The 21,763-nt window shown below is 40.3% G+C and overlaps 1 protein-coding gene across 1 annotated transcript; it reads right to left on the reverse strand.

Moving 5' to 3' along the window:
- Nucleotides 1-4,617: 4,617 nt before the first annotated feature.
- ATP5MC2 (ATP synthase membrane subunit c locus 2) lies at nucleotides 4,618-17,193 on the reverse strand. The gene is made up of 5 exons (XM_032210976.1): nucleotides 17,107-17,193; nucleotides 11,758-11,830; nucleotides 8,578-8,655; nucleotides 6,331-6,521; nucleotides 4,618-4,904 (listed from the first exon to the last, which is right to left on the reverse strand). Exons 2-5 carry the CDS (start codon nucleotides 11,821-11,823, stop codon nucleotides 4,790-4,792), a joined length of 450 nt encoding a protein of 149 aa, XP_032066867.1. The 5' UTR covers nucleotides 11,824-11,830; nucleotides 17,107-17,193; the 3' UTR covers nucleotides 4,618-4,789.
- Nucleotides 17,194-21,763: the final 4,570 nt, after the last annotated feature.

Genomic DNA, 21,763 nt, shown 5'->3' on the forward strand with positions numbered 1-21,763 from the left:
TCCATCAGTATTCATCTGGCTAGCGTCCTTGCAGCAAACAGCCTGGTCAGCTTCAGCACATTATCACGGTCTGATTCAGCACGAGCAGCTGATTGGTGGTTGGATCAGCCTCCCGGAATACTGCCAATCAGCTGTTCCAAGCTGTAGGGATTCCCACAGCCCATTGCCTCCTTGGTGCATCGCATTTTCGGCCTCCACATGTTCCATTTTAGACCTGTTCCAGGCTGCGGGGATCGCCACAGCACATCACCGCTGATCACCACCTTCGCACGTTGCGTTTTCAGCCTCTGCGCATGTATTTTTGGTCTCTGCACACCCTTTTTTGGCTTCTGTGTATCAAAAATGAGACGCAGAAGCCAAAAACGGTGTGCGGAAGCCAAAAACACAACGTGCCAAGGCGGTGATGTGCTGTGGCAATCCCCGCAGCTTGGAATGGGTTTAAAATGGAGTGTGTGGAGGCTGAAAATGCGACACGTGGAGGCCAAAAATGGCCGGTGGGTGTCGGCTGGCAGGTCTTCGGCAACATTCGATGTATAAGACGCACCACAATTTTCAACCACTTCTTTGGAGGGGGGGGGGGAGTGTATCTTATACTCCAAAAACTACGGTAGGTACTCATCACTTCAAGAGAGAGATGAGCATTCTTCCACCAAGGGCAAAAGGAAAAGAGGAAAACAAACAAAAACTATTTTTAATTCTACTGTCTCCGTATTTTGGAAATACTCTTATTCCACAGCACACAATGTTTTGAAATTGTTCTTTGGTATAGGATCCCAAGTGTACACACTCAATCCAGCCATCAGCCTAGCTTGAGAGCATTGGGGTGAGATAAGGCTGCCAGGCTTTTTTTTTCCAGGTCCTGCTCCTAAATAAACCCTTCTCAAAATTACAAGGTTGATTAAACATCCCCAACACAAATGAGAGGTATGGCAAGGTTTTTTTTTAGAGCATCCGTTAAGCTGCATCTACCTTGATGGTATATACTTTACCACCAAATCAATTAACAATCCTTGAAATGGCTTCCTACCTATGAGTCTTTAGTATAACTCCCATAGGGGGTTTGTACTGCAGCACAAAGCATAAATGTTTGATTACATGGTAGGCTTAAACAAGGAGTTTACTTGAAGGATTTACTTTTTTCCCCTTTGCTAGCTGCAGAAACCCGAGCATGGATGCATGCCCACATTCTTTTCACTGGCTGGAGTTTGAGAGCACACCAACTCCAAGTTTTTGCCAAATAAGACAGGAATCATTCTTTCTTCCTGCTAAATGGATGAATAAATGACAAGCTCATACCCAGGAGTTAGTGGCACACATTCTTTCCCTAAACATTGTTAAGTAAAGGTTGTCCTCAACTGACGACCACAATAGAACCCAAAATTTATGTTGCTAAGTGAAACATTTGTTAACTGAGTTTGTCCCATTTTACAACCTCTCTGTCTGGGAAGTTAAGCAATTCCATTATTACTAGCATTTTTGGAATATCTCTGGTCCTAGATTAAATTGTCCATTAAGTTTTCTACTTTATCTTCTACATAGGCTAAAGACACCTCTCAGACATGATGTTTCTTCAGTTCAGATACTTGTTAGCGTTCCCTTCATTGTTTAACTATTGCTGTTCACTCACCCCACCCACCCTCCCATGGCCAGGTTGGCATCAGCAGCAAGTTTCCAAAACACAGCCATAACTGTAATATGCAGCTCAGTCAGTTCCTTAGCAACCCCAGTCTAGATTGCCAGGACCAGCTGTGGGTTGACAACAAGCAGCAGCAACCCTAGTCAATAGAGTCAGGCTCCCAAGAACTCCCAAAATAGTTGCGAGCCATTTGTTCACCCTGCACAATCATAGGCAAAGCATTTTAGTCAAGAGAAATGGATAGGGCATATGGGGCTGTCCTCCTGAAAAACGTATTGATGAAAGACTACCATCCTAATTTCTTTCCTTCCATGTTTTCCCTTTGAAAGCATTTTAGCCTTTTTAGATCAATCCTTCCTTAAAAAAAGAAAGAAAACCCCTGGTAATTGATTATATGCCTTTTTATTTTTAAGGATAGGATTCTAAATTATGAAATTATGTTGAACAAGATTCATTTCTTATATGCTGTAACATGAACATGGCAAGGGAGAGGAGATCTCACGGCAGAGAAATAATAAAATCGAAAGTGCTTCCTAATTCTAGGACACAGAAAACAAGGAAGAAGCAGATGAAGAGTTCAATGCTGCAGCCAAAAGGATTGCAATTCTGGATTTTCCACGTGGCCCATGGGATAGCTTTCTATGAGCAGCAAGGCAGATCTGTTCCATTTCATGCTCCTATGATACTGTCTTGGGCGCACTTTTTTTTTACTGTGTATTTAACTTTAAAAGAGTTAATTACCAAATGATGGATTGAAAAAGACATGTGATTTCTTTTCCTCTCCCAAATTTGATTTTTTTTTAATCCTCCCCTACTTTCTCTTAATAGCTAACAGACCTGTCTCTGAATGGAACCTTCACAACCCAGACTTTTAAAAAACAAATACAAGCATTACAACAATGGGCCATAAGCATCATAACTTTCTTCTAAGATCCTTGAAGCATCAAAGCATCTTTTACCTCAGTAAGCTCTATTACAATGACAAAAAGCTACACTGCAGACTTCTGGAATCATCATAAATATTATTAATACAGTGGACGGTGATAGACGTACCTCACCCCACCATCTTCCTCACTTTTGTGAAAGTTCCTCAACATCTGGCTGTGAGGGAGTCACAGACTTGTTTAGGTGGCTTCATTGTTGTGGTTGGATGTACTTGCTCTCTCTGGGCTGGGGTTTTGTATATTTTAGTGTTAATTAATCTCTATTTTTTAAATGCTTATTTTTAAATAGGTATCATTTTTTTATCAATTATTGTATGTCATTTTTGTGAGATGGATGGCTAGTAAATTTGATTAAATAAATAAGCGAAAACACAAATAAGGTCAGAACACTGCACTGTGCTTTCTAAGATACCCAGAAGACCTATAACAGTAGTAGATAATCTGATGCTTTCCAGATATGTTGGAATTCAACTTCTATTAATCCTATTCAGCACACCCTATAGGAGATTGTTGGAGTAATCTAAAACATCTGGACACTAAAGGAGCTGAGAATACTTTTTTCCATATAACAGTATTAACCTGAAACCCAGAGGTTTAGAAACAGAACAAATAGTTGTAGATTTAATTAGATGATAACCACTGTAAAATGTATTCCTTCTAGTGATCAGGATGCAAAAATGTCTCCTTGCCTACAACTGGACCCAAGACAAAGGGTGGAATTCACAACTGACTTCTCCCTAGTTTCCATATCCATGATTTATTAAAGGAGCTCCATCTCTTACATAACACTAAGAAATTGTACAGATGTGAGAAAACAGCGCTAAATGGAAATGTTTTAAGATTGAAATAGCTGCTCAGACCCTTTGGAAGATAAAGTGGGAATAATCATTTCAAGCTTGAGATAGGATACTTCAAAAAAGTTTCCAAACCTTAATTAAAAATGAAATCATATAGTTCAGCATGACTGTGAATTCAGTCTACGTATAAAATCCATTAAAAGCCCATGGGGAGAAGTCGGCAATATCCTATGGTACCTGAGAGGCTGGCATTACACCTGTGTTCTATTGGTAGGCTTCCTTCTCCAAAAGGATATAGTTAGCTCTTGAAGGAAAGAGGATACTAAATTTGATCAGCCTTGGTCTAATTAAACAGGGTTCTTCCAAGCAGCAACATCATGTTTACTAAATATCACCCCCACCCACCCACCCCCATCTGCACTAGCTCTTAAAGGAAAAGAGATACTTCAAAGGCTGCTGGTTCTTGGCCATGTTTTAATTTACTGGAACCAAGAAAACCAAATTCTACAAGTTTGTCAAAAGTAGGAGGATCTATTCAGATGCTTTCACCCCCCAACAAATAAACAAACAAACACTGATTGCCTAAACTGGGGAGGCATCATTCTTGAGCTGCAGTTAGTGCTTCTCCAAAATTTGCCACTAATGATGGTGCAGTGGTTTTTAATGGGTGTTAAGACTTTTTAATATTTGCTTTTTGCTTTTTAACTTTTCTTATGCCTAAAATAGGCAGAACAAACATGTAAAATGCTTATTTTGCTTTTAAAAACAACAAAGATAGTGGGGAGTCTCATTGTTATTTTCTGGTTGTTAATACATTCTAGCAGCAAGAGGAGGCTCAGGAACTGTATAGAAGCTATACATCCTGCTCCAAGCTAAAGTCATGCCGGCAGAAGCATGAATAAGTATTGCTACAATCCTATGACACTAAGGACAAGCTTCATTAAATTAATTACGATTTCATAAAAAAGTAATGACATCCAGCTACTGATTAGGTATTCCACACTTATTGCAAATGACTGAACTAAAAAACAAACTTATAGCCATAACTGGAATTTCAATGCTCTATTGGAGGCACTGAACACATCCTATTATGTTGTGCAAATGGCTGACATAATCAGATGGAATTCATGTGTCCCATTGGTCAATGCCCCCCCCTCCCCTGATCAACCCCATGGGGAAAATATTTGAAACCAGGTGTCTATTAGAAAACCAAATATGCACACTAAAAAAAAGCAGGAAATGTATACCAATCTGTATTTATTCACTTGCCCCCAGTGAACAGGGAGGATTTGGTTAACAGGTGAGCTTCCCTTTTCTCCCACAAAACACTCAGCTCAGCGTACACATTAGACTAAACACAGGAGGGGCGGGGGAGAAAGGAAGAGTATGTAGAAGTGCATGTTGGTTTTTTTTCACATGGCAAATAGAATGAGGAATGCTACCATCAAGCAGAAGAGCCCCATGGCTTCGGAGAGCGCAAAACCCAGAATGGCATAGGAGAAGAGCTGCTGCTTCAGGGAGGGATTTCTGTGAAGGAATTAGAGAGAGAGAGATATGCCGATCAGAAAATTGAGAAGAACTAGACTTCCAGTATCTCTCAAGGAAAAGTTTGATATTACATCGTTCCTGGCCATGGCACACGTATTAGGAGAAGCCAAAAAAAAACAACAACAACAAAAAAACACCACCACAAACCCTAGCTACGCAGAGAGCCTTTAGCCAGTTTTGCAATTAAATCTGCAAAATTTATTAGACTATAAACATTTTACTAGGGTTTGTTCTGCACCAGGTCTTTTTAGCACTGCTTTTCTGCAGTCAATTGCAAGTAGAATTAAAACTAAGGCTCCGAGAGACATTTAACATGCTACTATATTGTATATCAATAAGTAGTGGCCAAGAGCTTTCAGAGTTTATTTCTAAGTTTATTATTTTCTACAAAATGTCCCCGCAATGTTAATTAGAAGCTTCCCTTTGCGTTTTTGTCCATCTCTGTTTTTATTCTGCATAGCTATGGCATCACTGATAAAGAGCCTTTTCCTCAGTGGTGCAAACAACAAGAGGAATTCATTTTAAAAATGAATGGCAGTGTTATTCCCAAGGGAGATATTTCTTAAAAGATGGGATAATAACATTACTACACATATATCCTTGGTGAGAACTGAATAATTAAGGACAATCATCAGTAATGCCACGACTATACTGAGTTAAAGCAATGAGGCAGAACCTGGCAGCAAAAAACATCCAATTACGGGTGGTCCTTAACTTACAACCCCAATTGGGACCAGACTTTCCATTGCTAATCAAGTTGTTAAGTGAGTCATGCTCTATTTTACCACCTCTTTTTGCCACAATTGTTAAATGAATCACCCTCATCATTAAGTGACTCACATGGTCATTAAACAAATACAGTTTCCCCCATCGACTTTGCTTTTTTTGAAGCTGACGGGGAAGGTCACAAATGACAATCACATGACTCTGGGACTCTGCAATCATCATAAATACATGCCTATTGCCAACTGCCAACCTTTCCTATTGGTTCGCAAATGTGAGCATGTGCGCGCTTGCTTTGCTCACACATGCTGCATCTGTGCATGCGCACCGCTTTTTGTGTATGTGCAGTGCTCGCACATTACGTCGGGATGGGTGGGCAGAGCCTCCCGCAGCCGCCGCTACTGGTTTGCCCAAATTGGAGAGAACCGGCTGAATACCACTTTGATTCTATCCTATTCTAATTCTATTCATATCCGATTCTTATTCCACTCCTATTCCTATTCCATTCCATCCTATTAATTCTATTCCTATCCTATCCTAATTCCATTCCTATTCCATTCTTCTTTGAACAGTCGCAAAACAAATGTTAAGTCAAGGGCACTAAAAGACAGGAAAATCCCATAATTCCTTGCCACTGCATAATGACACTACAAACGAGGACATAAGTAAAACTCCCCCATACCTGGCATAGCCAATGATGAGACTGCCGAACACTGTTCCAATGCCAGCACCAGAGCCAGCTACACCCACAGTTGCAGCACCAGCACCAATAAACTTGGCAGCAGTATCAATGTCCCTGGACACCGCGCTTGTTTGGAACTGCCGATGCAGCAGTGGCAAGACTTCATGCTGAGCACCCGAAAGACAGCAGGGCTAGGAGCAAGTAAGAAACAGGGGGTGGGTGGGGTGTAAAAGGCAAAGGTTTGAAACAGGAGGTGACCAAAGGTAGCTTTGTAGTAATCAGCCTGGCCCACAGCCATAATCTTGGCTGTTGATGTTTGTTATCATTTCAGTCAAATTATACTGTATTTCCAAATATAGCAGAGTTAAAAACCAATTCATAGCTTGGCTTGACGGTGGCTGCAAATTTGGGCAGGGGGCAATTACTGCAATTTGGGCCATTATAATTACAAAGAGGGACGCAGTGGCTCAGTGGCTAAGATGTTGAGGTTGTCAATCAGAAAGGTCGGCTGTTCGAATCCCTAGCGCCACGTAATGGAGTGAGCTCCTGTTACTTGTCCCAGCTTCTGCCAACATAGCAGTTCGAAAGTATGTAAAAAATGCAAGTAGAAAAATAGGAACCACCTTTGGTGGGAAGGTAACAGCGTCCCATGCACCTTTGGCGTTTAGTCATGCCAGCCACATGACCACGGAGACGTCTTCAAACAGTGCTGGATCTTTGGCTTTGAAACAGAGATGAGCACCACCGCCTAGAATTGGAAATGACTAGCACATATGTGCGAGGGGAACCTTTACCTTTTAATTACAAAGAAAAGGTAGGCAGTCTGTTTCATCTGCTCCGGGCAACAGGGTGCCGTTGTTCTTACCATACAAGCCTTATGGAGAGTATCAGATTGTCTAAACCTGTCATAGAGAATCATATGACAAGACCCAGATTCAAATGTCTCTGTGACAATGAAGTACACTGCATTTAACTGCTTGTCCCCATCTAGGAACCAACCTAGAATTTACAAGATTAAAACAATACATGAATGAGGAACTGATGGAGATCATTTCTCGAAGCTTATTAACAGTTCCAAAGTTTGAAGTAAATGAATTGGCCTTAGCTTCTCCCAGTGATGAGGAGGAATTAGCTGGAAGAATTCCAAATAAGCTCCAAAGGTAGAAGATTCAAACCGTGGCAAATTCAATAATCATCTACAGACCTAATTAATATTACAGAGAGATGGTCTTGTAGCATCCCGAGGCCCTCTAGTGACTTGTCGCTGTTTTTTTTTTACAAGATATCTATTTCGAAATGAATACTGTTTTATTGCTGCTGCTTGTATAATCTTTAAAAAAAAATCTAGCAGAGCCAATTCAATGGAAGAGGAGGAGGAAGAATCCTACCTCAAGAAACTCCAGACATGAATGAATAAGAGGGAAATTTATATCTGTTGCATCAATAAAACCTAAAGCAATCAGTCCAGAGAGTGGGCAGAGGCTCAGGGCAATCAAACTTTGAAGTACCAATCAGGAGCAGCAAAATTCCCCTCAGGAAGGCTATATAAAAAGAGGACAAAGGAATGCGATTTTTCTTTTTATTTCAGAAGGAGGCAGGGTCTTTTCCCAGGCTTGCTTCAACCTGTTAAGGAAACCCTCCAATCTGGAGAATGACTAGAGAAATCAGAATAAAATAGCCATAGCAAATGGTAAGACGGACACACATGAATGTGGTTTTTTTTTTTTAATTATTTCAAGGATCAATCTGAGCTATGTTTTTGCCCAATTTGGCCTAATTTTGTTCTAGGGATGTGTATTTCTGCCTGTAAAAAAACCCCACGAGTTAAAGCCTGCAGGCTTCTCTTTTCCTCCCATTGTCTTTCAGCCACATTTATTCCCATATCTGAATCTGTATTATAAAATCCTTGTTATGCTCTTCTAGAATCATTATTCCCGCTTTGACACAGAATCCTCCAATATAGCTATTCATTGATACTAAGGATGTGCAGTGCTGAATGTTCTCGGGGCAGAATGTTCTGGAGAATTCCGGAATATTCTCATTGATACCAATCTGACTATTCTAAGGGATGATCTGAAAACTTTCAGTATTGATTGGAACTGCATTGGCCTGCTTGAATTGAACAATTACTTTTGCACATCCCTGGTTAAAGCTATAGCAAGCTTTTGCCTGCTGAAACTTGGTAGGACAAAGAAGCAAAATGCTGAGGAGATTCAAAATCTATCTCTCTTGGATATCCTGACTTACCTTATCTGTCCTGATCTGAGGTCTGTTCAGCACAGAAGCAGAGAGAGGTCTGCACAAAACCGTGGAACTGTTCCTCACCTGCAGAAAGAAAGAAAGAAAGAAAGAAAAACATTACAGAAAAGAAACAAAACTTCCATTGGTAAAACAAGCTTCCTCACCAAGCACATTCTAATTTTAAAGGCAAAATCCTAATGGTTAAAAGGAACAACTATGAGGTCAAACATGGTGATTTAATATTTAGTTTACTTTATTGTCATTGCACATGGTACAATGAAATTAAATATTTAATATGTGGTGTAAATCAACATAGTTACAATTTTGATTTGTAAACCATAGTTTATGGTTGGGTATTATATGCATGGAAGGACGCAGCAGCTCAGTGGCTAACATGTTGAGCTTGTCAATCAGAAGGTCAGCAGTTCAGCAGTTCAAATCCCTAGACCCGTGTAACAGAGTGAGCTCCCATTACTTGCCCAGCTTCTGCCAACCTAGCAATTCAAAAACATGTAAAAACACAAGTAGAAAAAATAGAAACCACCTTTGGTGGGAAGGTAACAATGTTCCATGCGCCTTCGGCGTTTAGTCATGCTGGCCACATGACCATGGAGGCGTCTTCAGACAGCCCTGGCTCCAGCTTTGAAACAGAGATGAGCACTGCCCCCTAGAGTCAGAAACGACTAGCACATATGTGCGAGGGGAACCTTTACCTTATTATATGCACATCAAAATATTTAGACTTGTGCAAACTACAATGAAAACAAAAAAGCTTAAATATAAGAAATACAATACTTGCAACTTGCAGGAACTCATGCAAATAAAATGAGCTAGTTTTTGTTTTTTTTAAAGTTTGCTCAATGTATTTTGTCAGGTGTAAACAATGGTAAAATGTCGTGCTGGACTCCTCTGAGCTTTGGAATTTTACTGTTATTTTCAGCAACAAGTACTAAGGAAAAATTAAATGTAAATGTAATGTAAATTATATTCCTGAGATCGTTATCTGAAGAACCAGCAGTAATTAGAATCTGCATATTAGGCATAATTGTTATCCCACTTGAGCCATTAATGGAAAAGAAAACAAAGCCCTGGGTAGTTCCACTTAGGAAGAACAAACGCCTCCTCACTGTCAATTGATGTTAAACTTTCTCAATGTTATCTTAATTTAATTTAACCTAGGAGAAAGCACTCCGAATTAGAAATGGCATATATTGGAAGCAGTGGTGGGTTGCCAATTTTGTTACTACCGGTTCGGGGGGCAGCAACCCATCTCTGATTTGGAGCATCCTTTAATAAAAAATATTATTAATCAAAAAGCAATAGAGAGTAATTTAACATATCATATTTTTCAGAGTATAAGATGCACTCCCCCCAAGAGGGTAGGAATGTCTATGCATCTTGTACACCGATTGTTGCCAAAGCTCTGCCCACCTGCCCCCCCCCTTCAGTCATTTTTGGCTTCTGCATCGCATTTTTGGCCTCCGCATGCTCCATTTTAGACACATTCCAGGCTGTAGGGATCACCACAGCACATCGCCGCTGATCGCCGCCTCCAAGTGTTGCATTTTCAGCTGGTTCCAGGTGGCAGGGACTGCCACTGAGGCTGAAAACGCAATGCACGGAGGCCAAAAATGAGACATACAGAGGCGGCGATGGGCTTGGTGATCCCCGCAGCCTGGAACAATGGATTGGCAGTATTCCGGGAGGCCGATCTAACCACCAATCAGCTGCTCGTGCTGAATCAGACCGTGATAATGTGCTGAAGCTGACCAGGCTGTTTGCTGCAAGGATGCTAGCCAGATGAATACCGATAGATGCTGGTTGGCAGAGGCAGGTTTTTTGTTTCTTGTTTTCCTCCCCTAAAACTAATGTGTGTCTTATACTCTGGAGCATTTTATACTCTGAAAAATACGATAAATAAGATTCTCAAGCTGAATTCTTCATTTAGACATAGACTACCATCCTAAACTGAACAGGTTGAGCTGCTCCATCTTTTGAACTATGCCTGTTCAAACTGCAGAGAGTGGACAGTGTTCTTCTTATCTACCTATTACTGCAGTAATCCATCAACTCAATGTACAACATACAGCACAATCTTGGGAGGCTAGACAGTGTTGTTTCTCTGTGTCATATAATATATGTGGGTATATGCATAATTTTGCAGTTATTTATTCTGTCATGGTTATGTAGTATATATTGGAGGTGGTGACCCTTTGAGAGCTGTATGCCACGAAATTTCACTTGAATGTATGCTGATTAGTGTGCATTCAAAGTGACAATAAAGTTATTCTATGTCTAAAACTGCAGGGCTGAATGAAGTCCTGTGCCCATTCCTGGCCTATCATAAGTTGGGAACAGCCATCATAATTCCAACTTCAAAGGTAGAGCATATTTTCAGATAAAGTTATCAAACGATCAGACTGGAAGAAGGAAGATATTTACTTCTAAATATCTAAAATTCAGAAAGATGGAGCGGTCTCTCTTTTAACTACCTGTAGTAGTTTACCTACAGGACTGGGAAAAGATAAACAGAACACAGTCCGGAGTAAGAAGATTCATCCTCCAAAGCAGGAATATGATCTGCTGCTCGCATCCATTTTGCCTACCCCCCGATAAGAGATGCAACTTTCAGCAGAGAAAAAAATGAACCACTCAATCAACTGTATTGTGTTCTTTGTAGTGATATAGGAAAAAATGTGACATGATCATAGCAATGAAAAGTCAAGGTGGAAATCTCAGATGGAAACCCAAAAGCATATAGCATACATGATATATACACTTACATTTTTTTTTATTTAACAAGTGCTGTTGTGTATTCAGACGTTGGCAGAAAATGTTAGATTCGTGAAAAAACAGTGAAAGAAGAATGGGTTTCTTGGACAAAAAGACAAGAACACTAAAATATGCATGATTCCCTTGTCATAAACCACCTCTGCAACCCACTCCAATTTATAGCTCTGCAGCAAGAGCTGTTAAAATACTTTTATCAGGAGGATAAGGAGTCAAAACTAAAAGAAATTTTCAGAGGGATCTTCAGGACAAATTATATCCTATATGTCCTTGCTTGACTGCATAGTTGCAAGTTTTGTAGTTCATTGATTTTAACATACTTGTCAACATGGCCAATTGCTTTTAAAGCCTACACACTATTAAAAATACCCCCAAACTACATCTTAGATTACTCACCAGGGTGGAAGCAGAAATCAACTTTGCACAAGTGTACATATTCAGAGTTGTGGGGAACAGCCACATTCAACAACTGGAAAACAAGGTGAATGCCAAGATATTAGGACAAAATATTCACGGCTTCCATTATCTTTCACAAGTAGGAACCTACGAGTAGTCCTCACTTAGCAAATACAACTGGGAGTAGCAACTCCATTGCTAAGTGTTGTTATTGCTAAGCAGAAAATCATGTCACTCTGATGGGCTTATGAACTCACTTTCCCTGCAGTCATTAAGCAAAACATTCTGTGACCACAATTTTATTTCCAACTTTTATTTCTAGCAAGATTACCAGATTCTATAATAGTTTAATTCCCTATGCCATCTGTCTTGTAAACTCTCAAGATTCATTTTTCTTGCCATGTACATGTATACATCCGAACTAGACTGTGTTGTTTCTGTGTCATATAGGTGGGTATATGCATAATTTTGTATTTATTTATTATTTTGTATATTAGAGGTGGTGACCCTTTGAGAGTTGTATGCAATGAAATTTCATTTTTAATGTATGCCGATCAGTTTGCATTCAAAGTGAAAATAAAGATTTCTATTCTATTCCATTCCATTCACTTTGCTTGTCACAAGGGAAAGCACACAAATGGTGACAATGTGACTGTGGGATACTATGACGTAAAGCAATGGAATGATGATCACATGACCAGAGGATGCTACAATGATAATAAATACAAGATTGGTTTCAAAGCTGTTTCTAATATGGTCATAACTTTGAACTGTTGATAAACAAAGCAGTTGATACACAAAGACTATCTGTACTATATTTGGAAGATCTATCAGGAATAATTTATGCAGGACACCAATAATAAATGAAAAGATTATACAATGGAAAAAGATTTAAAAAAGCAATACACAATATGTTTTCTGCCAGATAAAAGGAACTGATTAGTACAATTTGAGTTTCCCAAATTTTAGATACTGGCTGGTCAAACATTGCAGTATATTTTTTCTTTAGAAAGAGTTTATCTAAAGTTTCTTTTGGCATGTTCAGATTAGATTTTGAATTTTACAGTATACCAAATTCTGAAGGTTTCGGGGGCATGAATTTCATGACATAGGATCAATGCAATTCCTTACAAATTCCTAAAATTATACTGCTAGAATAATTTGTTGCCTATTCTAGATATTAAACATTTGCCAATGTGAAGTGGACCTAAAGTCACCTCTAAAAGATATTCAAATGTAATGCTTTGAGACTGCAAGGTAGAGAGAGACTGTAAATGAAAGAACATTTTTTTAAAATGTCAGCTAACTTTATAGTTAATAAAATCTGGCACTTGATTTACAACGGATCAGTATGACATTCTAAACCTTGATTGTTTAATAGTAGTAAGTATAAGATTTCCATCTCACCTTGCTTTTATGAAGCAAGCTTGGGAAAGTTGAATTTATGTATGTGTGGAAGGACTATATGTTTCATTCATTTGTCATACACTAAAAACATCCATGGATCAGATTCAGATTCTAGTTGATTAGTGACCAGGTTTAATTTGAAAAGTGAAAAAGATCCTATAAGCCTGGAATTCACTATCCCATTTATGCCAAACACACATGTCAGAAACTGGGTTCTGTGATTTAGACTATAGATAGAACATACATAGTCAAGTATGATATTTACATCACCAGAAGTGGCTTCTGCATTCAGATGTCTCATAACACATAAGACTGAATTATGTGTTGTCCCTAGATTGCTCCAAGCAAAAGCCCAGAACAACTACTACAAGGAAAATATTTCACAGATGCACATTTGGCATTCATGATGTACCTGTGAGAATTATTCAGGGCATGGTGATCTCAAATCAATATAGTTTATATGGGCTATATGAAATAAGTGCTTTCCTTCCCCCCTAAAATATTTCTTTTTATGCATAGCTTTTTTATAAGCTGCCCAACAAGCTTGCTATTATATACAGCAGATGACCAGAACTAAAAATTAGCTGTGCACTGTGTTTCAAATTATTCTCAAGATAGCAGCCGTGAGATTCAGAGAAGAAAAAGGATGCACTCTATAAAGCACTCAAACCGCATGGCAGCAACTGGACTACAGATCCAGAATCCTCTGCCACATCTATGGGATATAAACTGTCGAGGAAGAATTGTCAACCAGCCTTGATCTGCTCCTGTTATAACTAATAGCTTCAGCTGCAGAAATCAGGTAAAGCTTTTCATTATTTGGGGATGAACAACATAGAGGGATGGAAGAAATCAAGGTTTATTCATTTTTGTAAGAAAAATAGCTTACACTATACTGTATCATCAGTCACTAATACATACATTTATTGGAATAGCAATGATAACTTCCATAATTGAGTAATTTTTTATTCACAGTTTACAATCAAATACTAGTTGCCCTCCTGTGGATAAGCCTACTTTATAGCTAACTGTCTTAGTGTGATTCAGAATAGAGTAACCATTTTGATCACATACATAACCCACAGTGATTCCTGCGGGGTTTATTATAAGGAACTGACAAAGAAAAATGCTTCATTACTTTCATTATGCACAGAACAAGCTGCTGTTAAAGGCAACAAAAAAGCTTAGCAGAAAAGGGTAAATCATATATAAAAAATAAAAATACTTGTCAAATGAAAAACTTAGGATTTCCCAACATACTCTCATATGCGCTAATTCAGAAAAACTGAAGAAGCTAATAGTTCTCCCATAATTTTTTAATCAAATTTCAATAAAATTCAAGGCCTATCCTATTGTGAATATTTCAATACAGTACTTACCAGAGGACTTAAAGGTGAGATACATTATTTTACTTGAAGAATCTTTTGGAAAATATTACTAATAGCACACAAAAAATCTTATTGTCAAGATTTTTATAACCCCAATAGATCATTTTCAAATGCAAATAGGAAAAGGGAGCCCATTTCTTGATTTGTCTGCTAGAGCAAGGATTGAGCAAAAATTAAACTGAATCATCTAAAAAGATCTCTGGCTGATGGTTGATACATTATTTTGTCAATAAATCTTTACCACCAGTAAATCTGGTACACAGATTGTTTAATACCTCTGTTAAATTATATTGCTGAAATAAGGAAACAGGAACAGATTTCTTTGCAAATAGGCTATGATGTCTATGGAACTGAGGAAGCTTCTTTTTGAATGGGAAGTGAAATGTTTTCAAAGAAAAAACCAAGGAAGTCTAATTGCCTTTTGGAAAAGCACCTTTGAGACAAACAGGCTATAAATCCTAATCAGTTGTGGTGGTGTAAGTGGTTCGGATACAGCAGGTTCTTATTCATCTTAAATCTCAGTTTATGGGGAAACTGTGTTAGCCACTCTATTTCAGCCCCACCTATCTCACTAGGTTTTTGTTGTGGGAAAAATGGCAGGAGAGAGTACTAAGTGTGTTGTCTTGACCTCCTAAATGGAAAGTGGGATATATCTATATCTAATTTATATCAATATCAATATAGTCCTGGGCTTTGAATCTGGTAACTCAATGAATCCTTTTTATTCTATTTCAGTAACTTTCCTGCCAATTGCCAGAAAAAAATAAATCTTTTCAACCTGAACTTAACTAAACTCCTATGCTAAGGAGAAAAGCAGATATTAAAGAAGTAATAGAGGCTGTGGAGTAAACTAAAAGGTTATCAGTGAACACCCAGCGAAGAGATTACAAGAGAGGCTGTGTGCTGAACACCAAACCTCACTTTGACTGCTTTTAAAAGTCAAGAACGTTAACTTACATGCCTCCTCTTTCAATACAGGCAGTCTTCGACTTACAACAGTTCGTTTAGTGACCGTTCAAAATTACAGTGGTACTGAAAAAGTGACATTATGATTTTTCACATATACAACCATTGCAGCATTCCCAGCCATGTGATCAAAACACTTGGCAACTGACTCATATTTATGACAGTTGCAGTGTCCCAGGGTCATGTGATCCCCTTTAGTGACCTTCTGAAAAGCCACACCAATGGGGAAGCCAGATTCACTTAACAGCCATGTTACCAACTTAACTATCTGCAGTGATTTATTTAACAACCATGGCAAGGTTGTAAAATGGGGCAAAACTCACTTAATGAACGTCTCTCTTAGGGACAAAAATGTTGGGCTCAATTATGGTGATAAATCACAGGGCTACCTGCACCTTCTTCTCCCCTACCTCAGAACTTGGGCAGGGGCCAAAACTTTCTGCCTTTATTTGAAGGATCCTAGGTGCTCTCTGAGCTTGTTTTCTTGCAGACGTTTCACCAAACTAGGTAACATCATCAGTGCTATGGTAGCAAGGAGTGCTGTTTGCTGTCAGTTTATATTCTGGTAGCAAACAGCACTCTTGATCAGCACTGATGATGTTACCTAATTAGGGTAATGAAAGGTCTGCAAGAAAACAAGCAAGCAAGGACCCCTCATGGCAACCCTGAGCTGCAAACATTCCCCCTTATTGGTGCCTTTATTTATAGTGAGGCATTCTCCTTGGGAAACAACAAGAAGAGTTTGTCTATGGAAATTCTCAGTCATCCAAGTCATGGTTGTCCCAAAGGTGCTTCCCCCCCCCCCTTTCAAAAGGCAACTGGACTTTCTGATTTTTCTTCGAAGACGTTTTGATTCTCATCTAAGAAACTTCTCCAGAGCTGAAGAAGCTTCTCGGATGAGAAGCAAACGTCTTCAAAAGAAAAAACAATAAAGTCCAGTTGCCTCTTGAAGAAGAAAAAAGCACCTTTGGAACCAAAGGAGGGTTTTCCTCTGGAAACGGCAACGACGACCATACCGAAGCTGGATTTTAGTGTTTTCTTTTTAAAATTGTGTGCAAAAAAAAGGTGTGTGTGTGGGGGGGGGTTGTTGAGAAACCCTGGCAAAGCCACCTGGAGGGGGCTTGGCTAGCCTCCTGAAGGACGACCTTACGATCACCCTGGGGCTGCCCTGTCATGCGCATCGGCTTTGCGAGGCATCCCCTGCGAAGGGCGCTCGCGCCGGGCCGACCCCGCCAACCCCGCATGAGGGAAAGCGGAGGCTTCTATTGCGGATTCTATTGGGAGGGGGGAGGGGGAGATAAGGAATATTCTGAAGCCCCAAAGCCCCGCGCACACGCCAGTCAAGATCATTCCCAAGGGTGGCTCCGCCCACTTCAAGCTCCGCCCCCTTGTCCCGCCGAGACGGTGCACGTCCCGCTTGACCCCACCGTGCACCCCTTCAAGACCGAAGAGGAGCGGAGTGCAAAAGAAGCAAAGCAAAAAAAAAAAAAGGCCGGCCGGGGTGAAGCAGGCGGGGGAGGGGGGTGGACGGGGGGACAGAGAGAGGATTTCCCATACACCCACAAAGACCAGGGCTCCGCGACCCTACCTGCTGCTCAGGAGGAGAGAACGAGAAGGACCACTTTCGCGCATGCGCTAGCGGAAGAACGACTCTAGGGCCTTAATGCCGGCCGGAAACGGTTTCTGCGGGGAAAGAGCTAAGACGGCTGGAGCGCCCATCACGCCAAGGTGGGGGAAATGCAAGGGGGGGAAATAGCCTTGAGTATGTGACAGCGCCATCTGCCGGTTTGGGCGATTGCACGGAAGGTTACTATTCTAGTCGACCGGAAGCGTTCGGTACAATTTTCGCGTCTCGCCTCTTGCCGGAAAAATATGACAGTTCGCTTTTCAAATCGTTCTGGAGTATCGCGTCCCAAAGATGGCAGCATTGGAAGATATTTGCATGACCGTTGCTATGGAGGAGAGAAGGACCGCTGGTGGCGGTTTTCTCTTAATTTCAGCAGGTGTCGCTCTCGGGCGAGCCAGCAACTGTTAAAACTTGTTTTGCTTATGAATACATTCGCGAAGGTTATTCGCCAAGCTGACTGGCGGATAGAAGGGCTGTTAGCTGGATACCTTAAAGTTAGGTTTCTGGTGTGGAGCTATCTATCATAGCTGCAAAACTCTAGACTGCCATTGGATGGGTGATAAGAGAAGCGACAAGGTCTAATTGCTGCCACCTAGTGTTTATCTGGAGTGTTGCAGTTCTATCGAAGCTCTGCCTCAACCCTGTTTCATGCACCAAAGAATAGAATAGAATATTCTAATTCTTTATTGGCCAAGTGTGATTGGGCACACAAGGAATTTGTCTTTGGTGCATATGCACAGTGTACATAAAAGAAAAGATACATTCATCAAGAATCATAAGGTACAACACTTAATGATAGTCATAGGGTACAAATAAGCAATCAAATCATACTAGGAAAAAATTAATATAAATCATAAAGATACAAGCAACAAAGTTACAGTCATACAGTCATAAGTGGGAGAGAAGAGTGATAGGAACGATGAGAAGTTTAATAGTAATAGTAATGCAGACTTAGTAAATAGTTTGATAGTGTTGAGGAAATTATTTGCTTAGCAGAGTGATGGTGTTCAGGATAAACAAATCTTGGGTCTAGTTGTTCTAGTGTGCAGTGCTCATTTTGCAGGTAGGAGTTGAAACAATTTATGTCCAAGATGTGAGGGGTATGTAAATATTTTCAGAGTCCTCTTTTTGACTCATGCAGTATACAGATGCTGTATACTGCACCAAGGGTTGTGATGCTAGTTCGCCTCCTCATGATGCACCCTGGATAGCACAGTAGTGTGAACCAAACGACTAGCAACATCGGCAGCCAGACTACATTGGATAATTGGCAGTTAACGACAGTTGGCAGTCAGACATCTTTGTAGAACTCCTGGCTCTCTAAATACATAACAACGGGCAAACAAAACGGGCCTTTTAAAGCCCCAAGGGTGAAAGAGCACTCAACTACCATCAAGAAAGTGCTCTCAGCCTTTCTTGATGGTAGTTGATGGTTGGCTCCATCACATTCTGAATTCACCCACCCTGGACGTTAACATCTGAACCACTATAAGTCCATGTATTTGCCATATGCTAACTAAAATAAAAATGAACCGAAGCAGGTTAATTTTATATCTTCTGTGTGTGTATGCATATGTGTGTGCTATTCTTTTTTTTGCCAGCCATTTCTACTAATTAAAAATCATTGTAAGATTCAGTACATTTGAGTCACTTAACGTTATCTAGGGACTTTCTTCACAGAAGGAATACTGAATTTGGATCTACCAGGTTGAATGGAAGAGGGATTGTTGTGAGCTGCCCAGAATAATTGAGACTTTTATGAAGAAAGAGATGTACAATGCCATCCTTTATTCGCACTTAGCCCATTAAGAAAAGCAACCCTTGCCTGACATTTTCTGCCATACATTAAAAGTAGTGTTTATGCAAATAAAAAGGGCGGGGAATCTGAATCACCTCCTGTGTTTCACTTCATTGTAGCAAACACTGACCTTCCTATTGGCCATGGTTTGCTGTGGCAGGAATGTCAGTGATCCTTGTCCTCTACAGCCATTTGATCCTGGGCTGGAGGAGTGAAATCCTGGAGAATAAAATTACTTCCTCCCTCCCTCCCTCCCTCCCTTCTATATAAAGGACATCAACAAGTGTGGGCCGCTACAGGTTCGCCCAGGTTCAGGAGAACCCGAAGCTAATGTTACGTAGCTAACGGCAGGGGGATATGCCTTCTAGGTAACATAGTAAGCACATTCTATATAGACCACCAGACCCTCTCTAGGGCCAATGAGGAGGAAGAAGTTTAAGTCCAGAAAAGGAATTTTAATCTAGATTAATTTTCAGCTGGGTTATGCATGAGAGTCAACCAGTTTACGGCTGAAGTAGGAAAAGTCAAACCTCCATAAATTGAGCCATTTTTGCCAGGCCTGTCTGTTCTGGGGCCTCTGAGTTGAGGTAACTGCTCGTAGAAGTCTAGCTCAGCAGCATGGGTCAGGCTGGGTGGATATTAGAGGAGCTATACTCATAACCCTTCAGGAGGTTACCAGGTTGGAGAAAAATTTCTTGTTTAAAAGGTTCCCAAAATCAGCACGAGCTGATTTGGGGACTTTATTTGTTCCCTGGCTTATGCATGGATCTTTCCCTACACCAATTCCCAATTCTGAGGAGGGGACCTTGACATTACTATAATGTTAGTTTAGGAAGGGTGCTGTAAATCAAGACACTTTTAATGTCTTGAAGGAGAAAGGCAGGGCAAACACACCCATCAATACATTAAAAAAAAAAAAACTACCAGCCTGGGTAGCAATTTGGTGGCTCCAAGGTGAGGGATGCATCCATTGCATTAGGCCTCTAAGGCCTAGTATTATAGCTTATATTATAGCACTTTAAAAAATTCAAAAGAGCCACAGAAGTTGTAGGGATGATCTAGTGATACCACTGGAAGGAATAGGGCTGGTGTTCATGGCCCTTTGATATTTGAGTAGGGTTTAAGTGTAACATAAATAGCGCTTAGACTTATATACCACTTCACAGTGCTTTTCAGCCCTCTCTAAGCAATTTACAAAGTAGGCATATAGCCCCCAACAATCTGGGTCCTCATTTTACCCACCCTAGAAGGATGGAAGGCTGAGTCAACATTGAGCCTGGTGGGATTTGAACTGACAAATTGCAGGCAGCCAGCAGTCAGCAGAGGTAGACTGCAGAACTGCACTCTAACCACTGCGCCACCATGGCTGCAGCAAACTAAAGCTTCATATTTTAATTTGTTGGTGTTGTTTAATTCAGTGATTTGAAATCTGCAGTTAGAAAAGTCTTCCACCTGTCCATTGTCCAAAACCTTGAGGACATTCCTACACAGAGTAAGTTTATTATACTTGTCATTGGATTCCATACACACAATGTTGAATGAAATATTTCAAAGAGCTGAATGGAAGCTGATTATCCAGTGGAACCGAGACGCTGTGTTTCCATTTAAAACTTAACTTGCTTATTCAGCTATGAGATGAGTTCCTTTATAGTACGTAGGAAGTAATAGCTGTCCAGATTTGCAACATAACACTTGCAAGCTATTCAAGGAATGAGATTGGGGTGGGTGAGAGAGAAATGGCTTCATTAAGATATGGCTAATAATGACAATCATAGTAGTAATAATGGCAATATCAGTGCTGCAAGCGTTGGTCTTTTACTAGGAAGTCCCATGAGACATATATATGCATAAGACCGCACTGGGTGATCTTGTCCCTATTAAATCACATAACATGTACAGTCTTCATTGCTCTCACCTCTGCCATATACTAAAGATGGTATGAGAAAAGCCACCATTTTACAGACAAGAAAACTGAGACTGACTCCCAGTGACTCTGGGGTGTGAGGCAGAATTTGAACTCGGGAGCCAAAGCTTACTATAGACTAGCCCATGTCAAAATAAACAGTAACATTTCTCTTGAGCTCATTCTCATTGTTAGAATTCACACAGATGCTCCTGAAGAAACCCCCAGCTTACATACAAGCAGTAAATTCTCCCTAAATACATGCATGCACACACTGGCCCAGAAAAGCAGAATTAACACACTTTGTTCTGCTCCCCAAAGGCACCCAGACGGATTTGTAATACACATTCATTCTTTCTCTGAGCACACCACCTTCCATTAATTTTTCACCTCCTCCTCCCTTTTTTCCTTGCAATGCCCTGGCCATCTTTCTCCCCCGGGAGAAGGCCAAGAGCTAGGCATCATATCAAGTTGTCTTTGCTTAACTCAAGGTTTTGATGGTTGTAATTTACACACCTCCTCTTTGGGCCAAGAAAAGCTGTTAACTCATCTTTATTGCTGAGGGGGAAAACCTAAGATGCAGCTTTAAAGTATTTCATCCCTCACAGGGTCAAGTTTTCTGGGATAATTGGTTTGCGATCACATGAGATGTATGTAGGATGGGAGCAGCTATTGCAGTTTTGTGGCAGTGTCCTAGTGGTTGCAGGGCTGAGACCTAAAATATCAAATGTCATAACAAGACAAGGCTTATTCTTCATCAGTATCACCCAGACTTTCTAACCAACATGTCTCCTTCTGTTTAGGACTGGGTTCACACCTTCCATTGGGTTGCTTAATTGCCCTTTAATTAAAATAATAATAATAAAGCTGGGTTCATAAACCTGCCAAAATGGAAACCTTCACTTAGAAATCATGAT

Source organism: Thamnophis elegans, chromosome 2, assembly GCF_009769535.1.
Source record: "Thamnophis elegans isolate rThaEle1 chromosome 2, rThaEle1.pri, whole genome shotgun sequence".
In the NCBI taxonomy this organism is placed as follows: Eukaryota; Metazoa; Chordata; class Lepidosauria; order Squamata; family Colubridae; genus Thamnophis; species Thamnophis elegans.